Source organism: Arvicola amphibius, chromosome 1 (genome assembly GCF_903992535.2).
Source record: "Arvicola amphibius chromosome 1, mArvAmp1.2, whole genome shotgun sequence".
NCBI classification, from domain to species: Eukaryota; Metazoa; Chordata; class Mammalia; order Rodentia; family Cricetidae; genus Arvicola; species Arvicola amphibius.
The window spans coordinates 124,037,339-124,059,346 of NC_052047.1; the positions used below are offsets into that span (position 1 = coordinate 124,037,339).

At 48.0% G+C, this 22,008-nt stretch overlaps 1 protein-coding gene across 1 annotated transcript in view; it reads right to left on the reverse strand.

Moving 5' to 3' along the window:
* Positions 1 to 3,720: 3,720 nt before the first annotated feature.
* Cog7 (component of oligomeric golgi complex 7) overlaps positions 3,721 to 22,008 on the reverse strand; it is a 64,043-nt gene continuing 45,755 nt past the window's right edge. The window contains exons 13-17 of the mRNA XM_038332561.1: positions 20,529 to 20,669; positions 14,065 to 14,148; positions 12,684 to 12,798; positions 6,293 to 6,436; positions 3,721 to 4,247 (exon numbers count right to left, since the gene is read on the reverse strand). Coding sequence (XP_038188489.1) covers positions 4,081 to 4,247; positions 6,293 to 6,436; positions 12,684 to 12,798; positions 14,065 to 14,148; positions 20,529 to 20,669 — 651 coding nt within the window. The 3' untranslated portion in view covers positions 3,721 to 4,080. The remainder of the gene's footprint in view (positions 4,248 to 6,292; positions 6,437 to 12,683; positions 12,799 to 14,064; positions 14,149 to 20,528; positions 20,670 to 22,008) is intronic.

A 22,008-nucleotide genomic window follows, 5' to 3' on the forward strand; every position in this document is an offset into this window, starting at 1 on the left:
TTTGGCCTAGTAGACAGGCTCCAGAGGCCTCTGAATTCCCTCTCCGGGTGGCAGGCCACTAACCTGTGTGTGTGTTACTACCTTAGTCCTCCAGAATTAGTGATCCTGCCCTGGTCGGCCTTGGTTGTCCTATTAACAGACTGGGAGTGGGTGGGGTGCTGCAGATAATGGGGAGGGAGCATCGGGTAAGAAGTCTTTTCTGGGGAGCACACGCTTTGTCTAGAAAATAAAGAGAGGAAACACTGAGTGGAGACTTGTTCTTTATCCCCAAGGTAGGCGAGTGTCCTGGAGCGTGTCGGGGGCATGGAAAGAGCAAGCGTGCTGCCTTGGGAGCCAAGAGCTCTTAGACAGGCCAGGGGCCACTCTAGCTTAGGAACTGTGCACTTCCTTCCACAGAATCTCCAAAGCACTCGCCCGAGGGCCTCTGCAGTGGTACCCAGTCTATTTCATTTGTTGCACACACAGGTAAAAAAAACCTCAAACCGACTTAAGCAAAAATCAGTCATGCGGATGGAAGGCAGATAAATGCTTGTCATCCCAGATCTTTGAAGCCTAAGGCAGCAGGATCTGAGTTCAAGACCAGTTTGGACTACATAGTGAGACTGTCTCAGGAAACCAAAACAAAAAAAAAACATGTAAAACAAATAAACGCTCTCTAGCATCCCAAACGATTCAATCTCTGCTTCTGGGGACCTCTGAAGGTCTCTCTTAATGCCTGCTCCGGGCTGGTACTCATTGGTCCCTGACTGGGCCATATGCCTATCTCTGAGCCAATCAGCATGGTCAATGAGCTGGATAAACTGCTCAGATTGGCAAACCCAATTTTATATGACCAGGCTTGAAACCACCATTGAACCCAGTAAATCAGAGTCTGAGGGGAGTAGGTCGTGGTGCCCAGGTCACTCTGTTAAACCACAATTTCAGGGAGACAATAAATTGGTTTTGTAGTGTGATTATGGCCATGCATTAGTTGGAATGTGTTATATGAATAAGTCATTTGTTTCTTTCATATTCAAACCTAAGTGAATGGCCCGTATGTGTAGTACCTCCAGAGGCCAGAAGAGGGCCTCAGGTCCGTCTGGAACTAGAGGCATGGACAGTTGTGAGCAGCCATATGAGTGCTAAGGATCAAGCCCAGGTCATCTGGAAGAGCAGTGTTTTTTAACTGCTGAGCCATCTCTCCAGCCCTTGTTTTTTGAGACAGTGTCTCATGTACCCCACTCTGTGACTAGGAACGGAAGACACCAACTAGCAGGCCTGGGAGATTCCACAGAGGGAGAAGCCACTGACCCAGAAAAGGTTCTGCTCTGCAGATGTCTAAGACAGGAACCACCTCAGAACTGGCTTGCTGACCTCACTCTCAGGGGACGGTGAGAATCAGGCTCCATCATTACGGTAGCTCTGGCCTGGCAGCCCAGCCACCCTGTGCCTGGTCTAGAAGAGTATTGTTCTATTCCTTCCAGGGAACCCATGGGCCTTTTTAGCACTGGGAACGGGTTGGTTCCACTTAAACCACCCAAGACAATGTATGAGCTCCACTTCATCTCCAAAAGGGAAGCTCGATGAAGAGACTATTAATGAACAATGAACATGAACTTGCCACTTGTCACTGTACCTACTGTTTCTCGATGACTGGTCAGGTGGTCTAAGTAAGAGCTAGGAACCAACATGGGGTCCTAGAATCTGGCACAAAGAGGGAGTGACTTTCCCAAGGCCACACAGAGGGAGGCAGTAAAGTCTTAAATTCTAAAGCCTAATGCTTCTCACCAGCTCCAGTCACCACAGATGTGACTACCTGTGACCTTCCATGCTTTCAGGTGTGACTCCTGCCAAGGACAGTCTACGATCAACCTTAGGGCAAGGTCGCAGCTGATGCTGTTGTCCAGGCCAGCCAAACTAGTTTCCAAGGTATAAGGAGAACCTCAGTCAGACGGCCTGGCCTCATAGGCGTGGTGCACCACTCCGCAGGCTGGCACAAGCAGGTTGACCTGCTGGGATTAAGTGTCCCCACACCGCGTGCCTCCCAGAGCATGTGTCACCTAGGGCACGCACCTCCCACACAGTGCACTAAGAAAGCAGCCTGGCATTGGGTTAACAGTGTAGATACTAGGGTCACCAGGCCTACTCTAAACTCTAGCTTGCCACAAGGCAGTTGGTTGGCATGGAAAGACCTCAAACCTCTCTAGATTAGAGATAAACAGCTTATGCCTCCCAAGGTTGTGGTGGACTTCTCTGAGAGACCCCAGCAAGAAGTAACGCTTCATCCCATGGGACCTTGGCTGAGCTTAACTCTGACAAGCAGCCCTCTCAGAGGCTGTCGCCCCTCCCACTCTCCTTGCCGAGAAACAGCCTACTTCAGACAGGCGTGGTTGTGTATGCCCTTAACCCCAGGACTTGGGAAGTCGAGGCAGGAAGATGGCAAGTTTGAGGCTAGCACTGGCTACAGAGTGAACTAGAAGTCAGACTTGGTAGCACAGGCCAGCTCCTTGAGAGGCTGAGCAAGGCAGTCACACTTCCAAGGCTTGTCCGGGTTATAAAACAAGTTTGGATCAGCCTGGACCACTTTGTAAGACATCACCTCAGACTAAATAAAAAGGGCCAGGACACAGCTCAATGAGAACGCTTGCCTGTTTCTCTCAAGGCTGTGATTAGATCCCAGTGACACTAAATGATAAATAAGCAGCTTTGTTCAGGGCAGCCATCTTCTCAGCCCAGAGGATGAATCCTGGCTGCTCTGATCGATATTTCCCCATCCGATTTGCCCTTCTGGGAATCCCTGAAGATAGTTTTGTTGTCCCAGTGAGAGCTACGCGTCTGGTAGCTAGTGGACAGAGCCAGGCTAATGTAGAGCACAGTTTCCCAGCAGAGTTACTTGACTCAAAATGCTGCAAGGGTTAAGCCTTAGAAATACTGAAGCAAGTCCTATTCCCCACTTTTCCAGCACCCCTTGCAGCTGGAGCCATACCTCTGACCAAGAAATGGTCAGTAGGAGCTGTGGAGCACTGCTAATTGTCTAGTAGAAGGGGGAGCCACATCTCTCTAACCCATTTCATAGGCTCCCCTGAACACAGGTGTGACAGTCACACTGCCAGAGTCACCTGCCATGAGCACTGGCAAAGGTCCCTACTGTGTCCAGACTGCTGGATCCCCCACCCTCTGGCTTCTCATTGTGGAAAAAATAATTCCTCTTGGCTCAAGTCATTCAGGCAATATTATTTTCTCTTACATATAAACCAAACAGCCTTGACAAGTACAGATGCAACAGACCAAAAAGATTTTTAAAGGGGGGGAGTTGTAAAATTTGCATCATCCTGTAAAAAAAAAAAAGGAAATGTGAAACCAAACTTCTCACATAGCCAGGAAGATCCCTATGATTTGGCCCCATCCCTTTCTAACCTGAATGCTTACTGCCCTGCTCTCCGGCCACCCTGGATGGACTTGGCCTCTGCGCTTGCTCTGGCCCTTCCTGCTGGGAAGCCCCTTTGCTCCCTACTGCAGAGCTGCCCCCAGCCGCTGGCTGCCCACCTCCTCCCACCTGTCAGGCTCTGCCCAGCACTGTGCCTCTGCCTTCTGGTCTACCTGCTCACTGGTTCTTCCCCCTTTACTCCCTCTGCACTGGGGAAGGCCCGGCCCCTTCACAGCCCTACCTACCTCAGTGTTCTCAGGCCCTGCTCAGCGTGCTGCAAGCAATCAGATGTCACCAGAGAAGAAGGAAACAGCTTTTGCCCCATTGCAGTGTTTATTAAAGATAAGTTATTTTTAAAAACCATCTGAAGATTCCTTTCTGATAAATAATACATTACTTCTCATTTACACCCTTCTCCTTGTAAAGGACTGGGTCTCACACTAGCCCTGAATGACCTCAAACTCACAGCAATCCTTCTGTCTCAGCCTCTCCCAAGGATTGCAGACATGCACCACCACACCTGCCTTATAAGAAGTTAAAGAATTTTCCACATACAATGAATGCCCCATCACTGGCAGAGGCCGAGAATGAACCATTCTGAGAGTCACCGAGGCTTCAGACCCTGTCCTGCCCTTCAGGCTCTGACCCTGTCCTGGACCGTCTTCTCAGAGCTGTCAGTAGTTTACACCACGCATGGTGGCCACCGTGGCTGCAAGGCGACGTGGCAGGCCTTTGCTGATCTGTCTGTATTCCTCAGGCTTGGCCTTCAAGAGTGTCACAATGTTCTGGAGGGTACGTGATGGCTGCAGGCCCAGTGCATCCATCACATTGATCAGGTAGTCTGTGGGTGAAAAAGGGGCAGGGTCAGCGGGGCAGTACATGGAACCCCCAAGGCCTTCCCAAACTCTGGGTGCTTGCTCCCCGCCTTCACCTGCAGGCAGTGGGTATGATCTGAGCCCTGGAATTCTAGTTTAATGAAGAACCAGCCAGCATTGCCAGCTTCCCCTCCCCTATCCCTCCAGCACCAGTGTAAAGGCAGCTAGCCTCCCCCATCTTACCCCCAGCATATTCTCCAGCATGTGGAAAAGCAAAGGAGGGGGGGCGGGGACATGGGCTTGCTGAACAACCAAAACTGCCCCCTAGGAAGCTCATACTGAACACGAGACTGGTGTCAGAGATGGTGGCCTGGTATCATGCATCTCACCCCTGAGAACTAGTTAATGCAGATTTATTAGCCGGAACCCAGTTCAAATTGAGCACGATGGTGAAGAGAGACCTCTGGCTGGGCATGGTGGGACACATCTTTAGCACTCGAAAGGTGGGGGTAGGTGCAGCTCTGAGTTTGAGGACAGCCAGCCTACATAGTGAGTTCTAGGCCAGCCAGGGCTACAAAGTGAGACCCTGTCTAGAGACAGACAGACAGACAGACAGACAGACAGACAGACAGACAGACCAACCAACAGACCTCTAAAGGGTCAGTCATTCTCAAAAGCAGCCCTGGATTCTAACCACCTGACAGCACTGTCTGAACGGAAAACACTCAGCTGCAGCCAGGAATGCCACCCTTTACCAGCCCTGCACCAGGCAGCAGGGATGGATGTGAGATGGGACAGAGACCTTTAAAGTATCTGTCATATTGGAGGGATCACTGCATAGGCATGTCATACCTCCCTCCTCTTTCTACTCAGAAGGCCTGGAGGGGGATTGCTGCTTGGGTTCACCCCTTCTCTGTCTAGACCTGAACTCCAGGGCAGCTCAGGCTCTTCCTTGGGTCTTTTTTTGCCAGGCGCAGCTCAAAGGTAAAACCAGGAGGCCTCAGTCTGCCATGACAGTTTGGTCAGCAGTATTTTATGTTGCTGTATGAATGCTTAATTTGAATGCCTCCCACTCAATGTTCAGCATCCTTCCCAGTCCTTAACCTCACTTCCTTATGCTCAGTGGATGAGGAAACACTCTAACCCTGCTGTGTGCTATCATTAGCACTACAGCTGGCACAGTCAGTGGTCAAGCAATTCTGAGTAAGCAGGGAGGGAAGAAGAGGAATGCAAGGACCACGAACTCCAGGCAACGCTAGCATCTCATGGCACACCACCACCACTGCCCCATTCACTGCTCCTCCGTGCTTCTGCCTGTGCCAGTTGGGCATATGACAAAGGGCTACTGAATTTCCTTATCCATCTCTGAAAGACAGGTGGTGCCTCTGGGAAGAGCCACGGGCAGACTGAAATCAGCAGGGTGAGGGACTCGGGGCAGCTGGATTGTATGCTGGCCCCATCACTAACCACTCTGGAACCCCCAAGGGTTGAACCTTGCTTCTAATTCTTCACCAGCAAACAGACAGAAGTGGGACCTGGCTCAACCCTAGTCACCCAGGTCACAGCTGGGATGGGTCACGGGGGAGCTGATTGTTAAGGTCCCTCCACCCTCTCTCAAGACCACTTAAAACCCCAGGAGAAGGGAGTGGGGAAGCCATGCCCTCTGACCTGGGGCAGGATAGCACTCTGATGGGGACCACAGAGGAACCTAGGATGTGGCCTTGTCATATAACATCACCTACCTACAGAATTGCATAACACAATGGATGCATGCTTGCTTCAGTGCCAGATACGCCTGGTATGCAGTAAGCACTCCATAAACGTTAGGTTAGTAATTGCTATGTCAGTGAGTAGAAGACTAGGCAGGGCTATGCTGTCTCGCTCACTCCAGTGCATCTCACCAAAGCCCCCTTAATGGTTCTCCACCTCCATGGCCTTCCAGAATCCCTTTTATCCAGCTCACGGTCAACCCCAGAATTGAAGTTAGGAGGAAGTTAGGGGTAACATTCCTAGAGACCAAGAAGGAATTCAAACTTACTTCTCTTCTCCTGCCCAACCCATAGGCACTTACCAATGTCTGTAGCCAGCTGTTTGGTAGAGTGTGGGGTCACCTCCGGGATCTGGAGAATCACATCGCAATAGGTCTGCATGGTGGCTCTGGCAATGGAGCCCAGCCAGTTGTCAGCCATATTGTCCAACTCAGGCAGTTCATCCCCTGAAGTGGAAAGGTCAGAGAAATATAAAATCTGCTCAGAAAAAGTCACCTCTTAGTGCCCTGGCTCCCAGTAAATGGTACATGCCCTAATGTGCCAGGGAGCTAATGGGCTCAGAAACATGGGGAAAAGAACAAGGAACCTATGGATCCACTGATACTGACCAGAGACAAGGAGAGCTCAGAAAAGGAGTTGATCTGGTAGGGCTAAACAAGACCCCACAAGGCAGAGGAGGACCCTAAAGAGAAGAGAGCCTAGGGGGCTGGAGAGATGGCTCAGAGGTTAAGAACATTGCCTGCTCTTCCAGAGGTCCTGAGTTCAATTCCCAGAAACCACATGGTGGTTCACAACCATCTGTAATGGGGTCTGGTGCCCTCTTCTGGCCTGCAGACATACACACAAGATAGAGTATTGTATACATAATAAATAAATAAATAAATATTTTTTTTAAAAAAAGAGAGGAGAGCCTCCAGACAAAGCTAGAGGTGGGCACTGAGGGTGCAAAGAGGCAATGCATAAGACAGGGACCATACTGGAACCATGACTGAGCCTCAGAACAACACCACCTCTGGAGAGATGAGGGCCCTGGGCTCTCTGATCATGTTCCACATGCACAGAGAGAAACAGGAGCCCTGGTTTCATGGAACTGCTGTGGCAGCCACAGTCATAATAATGTACATAAAAGAGAAGTGGAAGACAAACACCAAAGCTGGAATCTCAGAAGACAGCTGTGCCAGTGGGATGAGGAGGCCAAAGTGAGCACTGCATGAGCACAGGGGACCAAAGGGAGCACTGCATGAGCACAGGGGACCAAAGGGAGCACTGCATGAGCACAGGGGACCAAAGGGAGCACTGCATGAGCACAGGGGACCAAAGGGAGCACTGCATGAGCACAGGGGACCAAAGGGAGCACTGCATGAGCACAGGGGACCAAAGGGAGCACTGCATGAGCACAGGGGACCAAAGGGAGCACTGCATGAGCACAGGGGACCAAAGGGAGCACTGCATGAGCACGGGGGACCAAAGGGAGCACTTCATGAGCACAGGGGACCAAAGTGAGCACTGCATGAGCACAGGGGACCAAAGGGAGCACTGCATGAGCACAGGGGACCAAAGGGAGCACTGCATGAGCACAGGGGACCAAAGGGAGCACTGCATGAGCACAGGGGACCAAAGGGAGCACTGAATGAGCACAGGGGACCAAAGGGAGCACTGCATGAGCACAGGGGAACAAAGGGAGCACTGCATGAGCACAGGGGACAAAAGGGAGCACTGCATGAGCACAGGGGACCAAAGGGAGCACTTCATGAGCACAGGGGACCAAAGGGAGCACTGCATGAGCACAGGGGACCAAAGGGAGCACTGCATGAGCACAGGGGACCAAAGGGAGCACTTCATGAGCACAGGGGACCAAAGGGAGCACTGCATGAGCACAGGGGACCAAAGGGAGCACTGCATGAGCACAGGGGACCAAAGGGAGCACTGCATGAGCACAGGGGACCAAAGGGAGCACTGCATGAGCACAGGGGACCAAAGGGAGCACTGCATGAGCACAGGGGACCAAAGGGAGCACTGCATGAGTACAGGGGACCAAAGTGAGCACTGCATGAGCACAGGGGTCCAAGTGAGCACTGTGGTGTACAGTCACAGACACAGCTAAAACACTCATATACACAAAGTAAACATTTTTTTAAAAGTGCCCAGGAGGACTGGAGACCTAGCTCAGGCAGTTGAGTGACTCAAATGTACCAGGTCCTGAGTTTGATCGTGGTGGCACATGCCTGTCATCACAGCACTTGGGAGGATCAATGGCTATGTGGAGTCTGTGGCCTGCCTAGGCTACACAATGCCCAGTCTCAAATAAATAATCAAACAAATGAGTAAATAAATATCAGCCATGAATGAAACTCATTTTCAACAAGAGTTATATAATGATAATAACTTTTAGTAATAATAAATAAAAATTTTCAAGCAAAAAGTGGTGTCACGTGTGCAAGACTACCCTGAGTTTGAGGCCAGCCTAAACTACTTTGAGAATACCAGGACAGTCATGTGACCCTATGCCTAGGTAAGCAGGTCCATTGGTACTGGGTTTTTGCTTGTTTTGGTTGCTGAGACAGGGTCTATATCTTGGAACTTGATAAGTAACCCAAGCTATCTCAAACTTGTGATCCTCCTGCCCCATCTTGTTCCCTAAATCTGCAATGTTAAAATGCTAGACATGAAAGCCAGGCATAGTAGTGTACACTTCTAATCCTAGTATTCAGGAGGCAGAGGCAAGCAGATCTCTGTGAGTTCGAATCTAGACTAGTCTACATAATAAGTTCTAGGACAGCCAGGGCTATATTATATAGAGAGACCTATCTCAAAAACAAACAAACAAACAAACGCTAAGAACAGCCAGATTATATATGAATGTGCACTGTACACTTCTTTCCTATTTTCTATATGTTTAATTTTTGAGGGGTGACAAGATGAATCAGGGCTTGACAAGCCTGAGGACCTAAATTCAACCCCTGGATCCCATAGTGGGAGGAGAGAACCGACTGTTACAAATTGTCCTCTGACCTCCACATATGCATTGTGGGGCACATGAGTGTGTGCACACGTGTACACGCATGTACACACATACACATACGCACACACACATGCACTCACACTACTCCCCCTCAACAAAATGAAATATTTTGGCTGGGAATGCAACTCAGTAATAAAAACTTATTCATCATGTTCAAGGTCCTAGATTCAATCCCAGCACCATCAAAAAAAAAAAGGAAGAGAGAGAGAGAGAGAGAGGCGGAGGGAGGGAGGGAGGGAGGGAGAGAGGAAGGAAGGGGCAACATATATTGCTGGGCATGGTGGTGCACATCTTTAATCCTAACAGTAGGGAGCTGGAGGCAGAAGGATAAGGAGCTTAAGGCCATCCTTGACTACACAGCAAGTATAAGGCCAGCCTGGGCGACATGAGTGAGTCCTGTCTCAAAACGACAAACAAAATATCTGGATTAATGTTGATACTGTCATATTGTTAATTGTCATATTGAAATTTCCTCTGGTGAGGCCATCCTAACTGCCCACACACAGTAAATGGTCAGTAAACATCTGTGACGTGACTAGGGAGTGACGTGCAGATGTCACCAATGTCCTGGGGGAGCAAGACACCGTCTTCCTGCTGCAGTGCAGCAGGCGGTCCACACAGCAGTTGTATGGACTCAAGGAGGAGCTAAGACACCTGAGATTTATGTAGATAGTCCAGCAAAGTAGGTAAGTGGAATAGAAAAAAAGCCAGAGCAGCTCTTAAGGCTGGATGCTGAGTTCATCTGTAGGAAATTCCTAGGAAAACAAGATTGAGGTTCTAAATTTACAAGGTGTATTAAGAGCTGAGGGATGTGGCTCAGTGGTAGAGGAATGCTCAGAATGCACAGCCCTGAGTTGGATCCTCAGCCTCAAAAAGTTAAACAAAGGGGGCAAAACTAGGTCGGAATGTATTGTATGAGAGAAGAATTTATTTCAAAAGAAAAGCTAAGTAAACATATAAATGAAAACGCACACGCATCACAGTCCCTCAGAGACTGGCGCTTTGGTGGACGCCTCGTTTCACACACAACAGAGAGACATTCTCAGGGCTGTGAGATGGCAGAGTTAAGAGCACTTACTACTCTTGCAGAGAACCCAGGTTTAATTCCCGGCGCCCATCCAGTAGCTCACAACCATCCATAACTTCAAATCGGGGATCTGACTGATGCCTTCTTTAAACTTCAAGGGTACTGCACTCATGTGCACATACCCACACACAGACACACACAAATACACATTAAAAATATTTTTAAAAGAACTATATTCTAGATTTTAGAAAAATGTGGGCATATAAAAATACAGTGAAGACAGATACATGTCCTTCATACACCACTCCCTGTCTAGAGCAGAGATTGCACCCTCCTTAATATGCACTTCCCTAGACCTGTTTTTTTTGGGGGGGGGGGGTTGTTTTAATAATTTTTTGAGAATTTCATAATGAATGTTGTGTTTGCATGCCTCCAATTCCTCCCATCTCTCTTCCATTCCTTTTTAAATTCATAATTATTATTATCTCTGTCTCTGTCTCTCACACACACACACACACACACACACACACACACACACACACACACACACAACCTATTAAGTCATTTAGTGTTTCTCATATATATGTACTTGAGTTAAAGGCTGACCACTTGGGATCTAGATTTATTTTGAGTGCTTTCACAGAAGAAAGCATGAGATAGGGAAAACTAAGTATTAGTTCACACCTCATTTTTTTTTCCTTAATGTTTCTAAAGATCTTATCTGTTAAGTGCTAATGGTTTTGATTCTTTTTGATGAAGACAATAGATAAGTTATGAAGACATCTGTGGTAGTTTGAATGAGAATAGCCCCCACAGGCTCACAAATTTGAGTTCTTTGAACCAATAGGAGGTGTGGGCTTGTTGGAGGAGGTGTAGTGCTGGGGATGGGCTTTGAGGTTTTAAAAGTCTGTGTCATTCTGAGTTAGCTCCTCTCCTCTCTCTTCTCTCTCTCCTCTCTCTCTCCTCTCTCTCTCCCTCCCTCCCTCCCTCCCTATCCCTCTCTTCCCTCTCCCTCTCTCTCTGACTCATGGTTATTACCTCAGCATGTAAGCTCTCAGTTACTGCTCCAGCACCATGCCTGCCTGTTGCCATGCTCCTCACGGTGATGGTCATGGACTCTAGCTCTCTGGAAACCATGAGTCCCCGAATTAAATGCTTCTTTTATATGTTGCGTTGGCATGTTGTTTTGTCATGGCAATATGGCAACAGCAAAGTAGCTAAGGCCACACCACAAGGTATTTACTTTGTTACTAATAAATACTGAGATCAGGTGAACTTTTTCCCAGTAGCAAAGAGTTTTGGAATAACCCTCCTCCTAAGCACCTTGTGTTAGAAGAGCTATTTCTAGAGCTGGTTCCCAGAAGAGGAATGGAGAGACCCTCAAAGCCCTTCACCAACTGCACTCCATCAACAGGATCTTACCATCGGTTTTCTTGTCTAAACTATAAGCCATATCATAAATATGGTAGAACACATGGTGCACATTGAAGTCTGTAATTTCAGCACTTAGGAGACTGAGGCAGGAGACTATTGGCAAGTTTGAAGCTAACATGGGCCACATAGTGAGTCCTTGTCTCAAATCAACAACAAAATAAACAAAATAAAACCTTACATACACATTATATAAGGACACTTGTCCAGACTGTTCTATGGTATAGAAAGTTTGACACATTGACTCAACCAGCATCCTGATCATTCTGCTCATTTCCCATTCCAAACTCACTAATTCTTTTCTCTGATCTGTGAAAGCTAGAGTACTATGGTTGGTCAATTCTCATCCTGTGTCTGACAACTTCACTCTTGTACAGCTCAGTGTTGTTAGCAGACACTAAAGGGCATGTGCCTGTCACAGGTCATTGTGGTACCCATTTTTTTATCAACAGAAAATAATTCTTTGGTCTCACTTTCTTGGCTTGAGTTCAGTTTCATCTCAAATTTCTTTTTATTTGCATTTTCATGGGATGCTTTTAGCTTCTCTCAATTTTAACCTTCCAAAGCAATTTCATCTTCATTGTGCTACTCCCCATGAGTGGCTAAATCTTTTACCTACCAAATGTGGGGGGTTTTTTACTCAAAAGAATATTCAATATTGGGAATTAGGATGATTTTTGATCAGTAAATATGTGAACCCTGCTCAACACTGTCAGATGCAAACAATAGGCAAAAGGAAGCAGCACAATGAGCGCATGTTTGCCTTATCAGTTCAGTGACAGAGGGACACGTGAAGGCAGGCGCAAGCTGCAGGCAGAGACGTCAGCACAGACACCCTCTGGAAAGCTGCTTATGACAACAACAAAAATTGTCTGCATACACACACACACACACACACAGGTTTTGTTTGGTGTTGCTTTCTTTTGATGGTTTTTCGGAATAGGTCTTATTCTACAGTCCAGGTGAGTCTGAGATTTACCACGTAGCCCAGGCTGGCCTCACACTTATAGTGGTCCTCCTGCCTCGTCTCCTACTTGCTAAGATAAAAAGGCATGAACCACCAACTCAGCTTTTCTATTCTATATTTGATGACTGCATCCCTGGTTGTTTAGAGAGATTTATGGCTGGTGAGGTGTTAAGATGGAGCCATAAGCCCCATATGGTGCCCACTGTTCCCTGGACAGCAGGTGCTATGGCTTCCTAGTTCTCTCACCTTGCTCAGGAGGAAATGGCAGCTTCCCAGCATGCAAGGCCAGCTCTAATGCGGAGTCCTCTTGAGTCACAAATGGCTCGAGATTCAAGGGCAGGGACATGATGTACTGCCCGATCTGAAACAAAAGAAAGCACTTTCAGCTTGACACTGACACACCTAGCTAATTACTCAAAAAGGTTCGCTTAGGAGAGACAACTGCTAGCCCTGGGATGAGCGCCCCTGTGAGGTAATGCTAATTATGGCAATCCCTCAGGAGCAACCACTAAGGGCCGGGGAGCGCTCAGCCAGCGAAGCACTGCTGCTCAAGTTCTTCCCGCAGCACCCATGCAAAAAGTCAGTGTGGTGGGGCATGCCTATAGTCCCTGGGCCAAGAAGACAACAGGCAAATGAATCCCTGGGGCTTGCTAACCAGCCAGCCAGACTCTAGGTCCCAGTGAGAGACTGTTTCAAAAACAAGCTGGCTAGCTGGCCTCTCCATGCACACTCCTTACACACACACACACACACACACACACACACACACACACACACACACAGAGAGAGAGAGAGAGAGAGAGAGAGAGAGAGAGAGAGACAGAGACAGAGAGAGACAGAGAGACAGAGGCCTGCTCCACCTGTAGATACATTCTTCTCAAAAGTGGCTTCAATGTCCTGAAGTGCATCCAGCAACACCTACTTCAATGAGGCAGTGGGTACCAAAGAACTTTATGAGATTAAAAGCACTGTGCAAAGTTGAGTCTCATCACTGCTCACAGAAAAAAGTCCACTAAGGGGCTAATGTCAGCAAGTGTCCTGTCATTTGGACTAGCACCTGGTTCTGTTTCTCCCCCTCCAAGATGGCTTAGCCAGGAGAAAGAAGAGGCTATACTTGGAAGTTACCATTCACAACTATAGTCCAGAGAGAAAATTCCATTGTAATTTCATGCACTAGAAAAGACGGCTGAAGTTAGTGGTGCAGAATCACGAGAGGGAAACTTGTAAGGCATCTGGGCCGAGCCCACAGCCAATCTAGCACTTATCACAAGTGGACAAGATGGAAATATGATGCCACCTGTGCCTATTCCAAGCACTTCTTTCTATTACAATTCACAGTTGTGTTTTATAGCAGGCATAGAATAGAAAATAATTTGACCACCAAGTCAGAATTTCCAAGCGGGTTCAATTCTGACACCCGCAGGGGTCACATGGGAAGAGTGGGGCAAGTGTGAGTATCTTAGCATCTGGAATCACCGATGGCTCGCTGCATTTGCCCAGGATCTGAATGAAGACGATTCCAGACCAGGTCCACACAGCACAAACTGTGTGGTGACTGCCCTGAGGGAATCAGAAGTGGGTTGTGAAAGGCAGAGGCCACCTTTGAGTGTGCCCGAGAAGCTCTTACATTGCTGATGTACTCGAGAGGCGTGAGGCTGAAGGCAGGCAGATCATCGGTCAGGGTTTCGCCAATGCCCGCTGTGTTCCAGCTCTGGAAGAAGAGAGGAAGCAATTAGTACATGCTACCAGGCAGCCTCAGAAGGTACATTGTGAAGGTACATAGAGAGTTTATGGCCTTCCAGGAGTCATCCATGGTCAGATCTGACCTGGAGGCCTGATGCCACTCAGCAAGACAGGGACACCTCTTCAACCTCCTGGAAGACGCTCATAAGATGAAACCCTCCAACTCCCAGCCTACGCGGACACATTTATCTTCTCAGCACAGCCACCTGATGAAGACCGGTCACTTCTGTATATCACGCTAGCAACACCTAATGAGTTAGGTGGCCCTGAGTCTGCGCTTGTATGATGGGGTCACCATGCAAAAAATAAAGGACTGAATACAGGTGGCTCCACTAACCTTGGCCTTTGGAACTCAGAGGCTGTAGGAGAACTGCTCCTCCCGGGAGGGAGGCCCAGGAAGCCCTGTGCTGCACAGAACACCCCACCCTCACTCACCAAGGCCACTCTGCCTCAAGTGAGGATGCACTGCCTCCTCCGTGTAGCTCTGGACTGACCCAGAGTTTGATGAAATCTTCTGTCTCTCGGGTCTCCCTCTATAGAGGGAGGGCTTCAGCCCCCCATGCAGCTATTTCAAGCGGAAACATCTCTGTCATTGCTGCATGAGTTTCCTGGCAACCCGTGAGCCGCTCCCCCGTCAGCACACATGTGCCCACAGCCTTATCTTGGCACATCTTTTAAGGAAGCCTAGCTTCTTGATTCCAGCCTGGAAACAAGGCCTTTCCTGGCTGACCTCCAGGAGTAACCCTCGAGGTCACAGTGAAGCTGCTCTCAGCAGCCACCTGGTGCCCAATTCTTTAAGCAGCGTTCTGGGAACGGAATGACAAAGCTAGCCCAGGGCTCCTGACCCAGGCTGAGTGTCAACACTGCCAGCTCCATCCAGTCTCTGTTTCTCTTCCTGCCAGTGCCTCAGCCCTTTCTGTTTTCTAGGCTCCTTGTTCTTGTTTGAGAATCTTTTACTCAAATATCCCACCTGCCCCCACCCCAAATTAACTCCCCATACACTGTTTTATTTATTTACTTGAGATGGGGGTCTCATAAATCCCAGGTTGGACTTAAATTTACCACATAGCCAAGGCTGGCCCTGAACTTCTGATCCTCCCAAGTAGGTTTATAAATACATCCCTATGTGGTGCTGGGGATTAAACCCCAAACTCCATGAATGCTAAGAAAGCTCTCTGTCAATATTCCTATATCCTTTGCTCCAAATCCAGCCCGCCCACCCACACTTACTGTAGTGGTTCAAGTGAGAACGGCCTGCATGTTTAGTCCCCAACTGATAAACTGTTCAAGAGGAATTAAAGGGATTAAAGAAGAATGAGATTGTTAAAGAAAGTGTGTCATTGGTGGGTAGATTTTGAGGTTACAAAAGTCCATGCCAGGTCAGTTCTTCACCTGATACCTGTGGATTAGGCAATGTTCTCAGCTAATGCTCCAGAACTACGCCTGCTTGTATGCCCCATGCTCCTTGCCATGACGATGACAGACTAACCCTTCTAAACTACAAGCAAGCCCCCAGTTAAATACTTTCTTTTAGAAGAGTTGACTTGGTCATGGTGTTGCTTCATAGCAAGAGAACGGCACTAAAGCCAGGTAGTGGTGGCAAGCCTTTAATCCCAGCACTCAGGAGGCAGAGGCAGGCGGATCTCTGTGAGTTCAAGGCCAGCCTGCTCTACTGACTGAGTTCCAGGATAGGCTCTAAAGGTACAGAGAAACCCTGTCTCGAAAAACAAAACAAACAAAAAACAAACAAACAAAAAAGAACAGTGACTAAGATACCTTACCTAGTACCTGTGATGTTCAGTCCCATGCTAGTCTTTGCCCTTGTTCTCAGAAGCTACTGAGGTAGCAAGATGGCTGGATGCCCTCCCTACCTCATCTCCTCAGCTTGTTCCCTGCTCTGTCTTGTATATGCACAGAGATAGGCTGGCACTGAGGGTTCTGTGTGAGATGCAAGAGTTCAGAGGTACGAGAGGCCAGGGAAGGGATCAGCCACAGTATGCAGGCGAGCGTGGAGTTGCAGAAGTAAGGATGGAAAGAGAATGAACAGCTCTGCACGCCAGCCTAGGAACAGGGGCCATATTCAACAAATAACTTTCTAGGGGTGAGCTGGGCAGGAAGAGGACAGCAAGGAAAGAAGGGAGAAAAAAAGAGAGAGGGAGGAGGAGAAAGGCAAGCCAGTGTCACTGTGCAGGACTCTGGCTTCCAATCCAAATAGTGACATTTATAAGACAACTGAAAGTCAGAACACAGATGAGTGATGTTGAGAAACTATTCCAGGGGCTGGAGAGACAGCTCAGCAGGTAGACTGCTCTCCGTCCAAGCCTGAGGATCTGAGTTTGATCCCTGGAACTCAAAAAAGGTGGAAGAAGAGAAATGACTCCACCAAGTTGTTCTGTGGCCTCAACATACTGAGTTTAGCACACGTGTCTGCATTACACACGTATCACACACACATACACACACACATACATACACAACAATAATAATAATAATAATAATAATAATAATAATAATAAAAACAACATCCTTCCTAGACCCCTTATTTGAGATGAAGCAGGGTGCTGCAGAGCTGGTCATCGTGGAAACAGATGAGCGCCCCATCCTCCCCTCTCCACTCTGCATGTGTAAGAATTCCTATAATAAAAAGCCTTTAAAGCTGGACGTGGTAGCATACGCCTTGAATCCCAGCACTCTGGAGGAAAAGCATGCAAGTCTCTTTAAGTCTAAGACTAGCCTGGTCTACATAGTGAGTTCTGGGCCAGTCAGGGCTACATAGTGAGACTTTGTCTTTAAAAGTAAATAAATAGGGGCTGGAGAGATGGCTCAGAGGTTAAGAGCATTGCCTGTTCTTCCAAAGGCCCTGAGATCAATTCCCAGCAACCACATGATGCCTCACAACCATCTGTAATGAGATCTGGTGCCCTCTTCTGGCCTGCAAGTGTACATGGAGTCAGAAAACTGTATACATAATAAAGTCTTTTTTTTTAAAAAAAAAAAAAGTAAATAAATAGTTATATGAAATAAACTAAAGGAGATTCTCAGATTGGCCCTGGAGAGCCACAGGAAGGCTAAGAGACGATAGCAGAGCAGTGCTCTGTGAGGCTGCGTGCGGCAACCTCTCTGGGGGAAACTGGAGTGAGCAGTGTTAACAACGAGATGGTGGAAACATGAACGAGCAGTAGTCATGAAGCAGACAGTCCCAGAGTGACACTATGGAGGAGGACAGGGTCAGAAATGACACAGAACAAAGAGCAGCACCGCCACCATCCCTCAGGTGCGCAAGTGCTCTGAGATGGAGAAAGGCTTCTGAGAGGAAGCAAGAAGAGCCTCAGGAGACTGGGGGCCAGGGAGGGGGGTCATCCAGAAAAGGGTCAGGATGGAGAGGAAGCAAGAAGAGCCACAGGAGAATAAGGGCAGGGCGGGGGTGTCCAGAAAAGGGTCAGGATGGAATGGCCTGAACTGGGACACTCTCAGAAAGCAGGCAAGTAAGGCTCACTTAAAGAGGGCAACGCGGAAATGGTGTAGATTATTTCTTAATCGTTCAAGATTTATTTAAGCTGCCCTTCAAAAGGGCTTTTCTACTCATCTGTCAGCAGGTAATACAGATAAACGTCAATAACCTATTATGAATTGAACATAGTGTTGGTTAATAGTCTTAAAATACAAAGGGGCAATATGATTTACCAGCCAACGCTCAATACAAACATCAGTGACCAGCGTTTTCTTTTCAAATCCTCCAGGCCCAAGTGTTTGCCTTTGTATTGTGTGCTAGATGCTGGCTCCCACACAAGTCTTTCTAATCTCCAAAGCTATCCCGGTCTATCCCTGTATCCCAGCAGTGTGGGAAAGCCTGAACCAAAAGTGGGGATTCCAGCAACTGGGCTACGAATCACAGTTAGGAACTCGAAAGCAGAGGTGGAGGCAAGAGACAGGTGGGAGCCTTTTTCAGTCTGGAACTAAGACCGACAGCTTAAACGATGACAAAATAAAACAGTAAGAACACAGGCCGGCCAGATGCTCAGGGGTGAAAGGCTTTGCTGTGAGAGCCTGGAGACACGAGTCCTCCTGCTCATTTAGTTTCCCTTCCAAATAAGACTTAATCTGTTCATCTATACTCAAGCTTCTTTATTTGGTTTGGTTTAGTTTTTGAGCTAAAGTCTCACTACATAGCCTATGGCTGTTGTGGAGCTCACTTTGTAGCCCAGGTTGGCCTTGAATTCAGAGATCCATCTGCCTGCCACTGCCTTCTGAGTGCTGGGATCAAAGGAGTATGACACGCTTTTAAAGACAGCATGTATAATATAACTCCATGTGCCCTTTGGATCCATTTCTATGACATTTGCCCAGCCTGAGACACACTTGAGTAAGCAGGTCATAGGGTTTATACTCACATTTTAGATGTGACATTTTAAAGGGATTTGCTGTACTTTTCACTCTGCATTTTCCAGTATTATGTGTTTCTGAAAATAAATATCCTATGACTTTTATTTTAAAGACTTTCTCTTAGGAAATGAGAAGCATAGCTAAGGGGAGGTACATGCCTGAAACCCAGCTTTAGGAGGCTGACAGGAGGCTCGTGTGTGATTAGCTTTGGCAACCTTGTCTCAAAAAGCAAGTGGGGGGGGGGTTCCTGGAGAGATGTCTCAGCAGTCAAGAGCACTTGTTGCTTTTGCAGAGGACTCAGGTTCAGTTCCCAACACCCAAATGATGGCTCAAACCATCTGTAACTCCAGTTCCATGGGATCCAGTGCCATCTTCTGACCTCTGTGGGCACTGCACACTCATGGTGCTTGCATATAACCACACTTATACACATAAAATAAAAGTAAATTTCAAATATATATAAGCATAAATATATATTTTTATTTTATTACATATATACATGTATATACGTTTTCTGATATACATCAGGTATATATATTACACATATATATTTATACTATATATACCAAAATACAGACTCACAGAAAGGAAGAAAGCTATCATTTACTAAACATCTACTCTGTGGGGATGCTATGCTCAAATCTGCCCTACACTATCCATAGGATGGTAACTACTGTGTCCACATAGCTCACAGAAGGCTGAGGAAGCAGGCCCTGAGCACCTGGCCTCCAGAGTCTCTGCTCCCGCTCCCTGCAGTGCTGCCCTCAGTGCTGAAAGCTCAAACTCCACCGAGAGTTGAAACCCCCAAATCTCACAGAGTGAAAATCAGAGTCCCAGGGTGGAATCAAAACCATGCATTTAAACAGAGTCATTTTATGAACAGAGATTTTTAGATCCACAGAGGGGCTGAGACTTGACCAAGGCTATACAGGGGCTCTTCACGCAATTTCTAGAGGGCAGCAAAAAGCCACAGCCTTGTAACTATGCCGTGCCATTTCCTGAAAGAATCTGTGTACAGATATAACTGGCGCTTTCCCAAACAACTATCACCCACAAAAGTAGAACCTGGACAGACTTGGGGGAGGGGGTACTGGAGAGGCAACTGACCAGGGTCCTGTCCTGCCTAGTAACCCAAAGGAAAGCAATGGGATCTGAACTAGGGAGAGACAGGACAAGTAGAGATGTGACTACTGGGCAGCTCCTCTTAAAGCCACTGGGACAAGCAAGGAAGGGAAAGAGGGCATTGGGCAGTGAGACGTCTCTGAAACAGGCACACAGGACATTTCGAGGAAAGAAAGCAGCAGCTCAGAGCTGGGTGTGTGTCTCGTCAACCCAGCACCGCCCAACTAAGGAGAAGGGTCACAGCTTCAAGGTCAGTCAGGGCAACAGAGCCAGTGAGCAAGAGAAAGAGGCAGAAACAGGATGGAGGCAGATAAGGCATTCTCCTGCCCAAGAGCCAGAACTGCTCCCCTGGCAGGACCGTCCAACATCAGAAGGCAGGAGCTCTTGACCAGCGCCCACAGCAGCATACAACCTCTCTTACGCCTGAGAGGGCAGAAAAAGCCTGCCAGCAAGAAAGGAAGACAAGCAACACTGACATTCTTCAGAAAGTTGGCGTGACAGCGTACATCTGCAGTCACAGCACTTGGAGGCTGAGGCAGAAGGATGTTGAGTTTCAAGCCAGCCTGAGCTCCATGGTGAGACCCTGTCTCAAATAATGACAACCCATCATCATCATCATCATCATCATCATCACTGCTGCCATAACATGAAATGGCCTCTCAATATAGTGTCTCAGTAACTGCAATTTAGATGAGGAGCTCGTGCCAAGAAGACTGAAATGACAAAGTAACTCTGACATCCTCAACAGCACCTCACAGCAGGGAGGGAGGAGATCCCTCCCGGCACAGGCTGAGCATATGCACGATCTGGGAGCACAGACACTTCAGTCAGTGGGGAACTCACGTCCATCCTGGAAACGAGCAGCAGCTGCTGTTTGATTCGCAGGAAAACCGAGTCGAAAGCCAGCTGGTGGGCCTGCTGGTTCAGCCGGGTCAGGGCTGTGCGGGATGCAGACAGCAGGTTGTGATTACTGGACCCCTTCTCCTGAGACAGGAAAAGGCAAAGACAGTTAAGCCCCGAAACGAGGTCGTCAGCTGGTCAGGAGTGTTGAAGAGTAACTGAGTGGGGCATAGTGAACAGCTTCTAAAACAGTGGTCCCCAAACCTGACCATGCCCTCCACCCGCAAAAAGGCTGACTGGAAGACTCACAAGCTCCAAAATACCAAACCCGTGAGGATTGACTTCCCAGGTGATTCTGACGCATTTGTCCCAACATGAGTTTATGTTTTTACAGTTTAGTAAAACCTAACTTGTGACCATCCCTTGGGGACTAAGGGGGAGCAGGAGAAGTCATGGCCTCACATATAAGAAAGAGTGATGGGCAAAACTCTGATTCTCAGAGAGGTCAGGCCAATTACCCTTGGCTGAAAGCCAGAGTATGAACAACCTGTGTGAGTCTGGGAATCCATACAGCCTGAGAAAATACAGGGATGGAAAATGTAACCTTAGTTCTTGTGATTATAAATGGACCGATTACAACAGACATAAATCAGATTAGCAATAAAGATAAACAGAGTTGGTTTAACTTAATCTCAGAAGCATGGATGAATGAGCTTACAGAATTGCTTTAAGAAGTGTGTTTGTCAAGCTCAAAAGCAGCCAGTGGTGGGCCAAGGTGGAGAGATGGGAAGACTTTGGGGAAACAACAGCAGGGCCTCAAAGCACAATTCACCTGAGCACTGCACCAGTCGGGGGAGTCGCAGACTGCATCTGGTGGCATAAGAATACATCTCTGGAGGAGGAGTGTTCTGACCGCATGCCCAAGGTCCTCTTACAACCCTGTGGGGCATGCCTAGAGCTATGTGACTCACTCCATTTGCTGGGAAGCCCTCTTGTCACTGGATCCAAGGGGCCTAAGGCTCAAAGCCAAGGTCAACTTCCTGCAGACAGACTAAGGCTTCAAAGACTAGCCAGACCCACCCCCAAAATGCTCCTCTTTCCAGGTCTACTCTAACTGCAGACAGTACACATCTGAGCCTCTGGCTGCCGCTCAGGACAGGGGACTGTCACTACCAGTGGGACCAGGGGCTCCCACTGCCACAGTCTCCTAGACAAGTTCATCTCTGAACTGAGCAACAGGAAGCTTCCTGGACAATCCTCAAGCCTGGCTTTCATCCATAAAAGACTCATCTACCCAACTCCTACAGCTTTATCTCAGCAAGTTCCACCCCAGTGGCCGTTACTAGCTCCTTAAAACCTCACACACAGGAGACAGAGAGGTGAAGGGAGGGCCTGCAAATGGAGCCAGAAAACCTGGCACCAGGGGACAGTGAGTGACAAGGAAAGGTTTCATTTGTGAGAATGCTGCTGCTCTGATCTCATA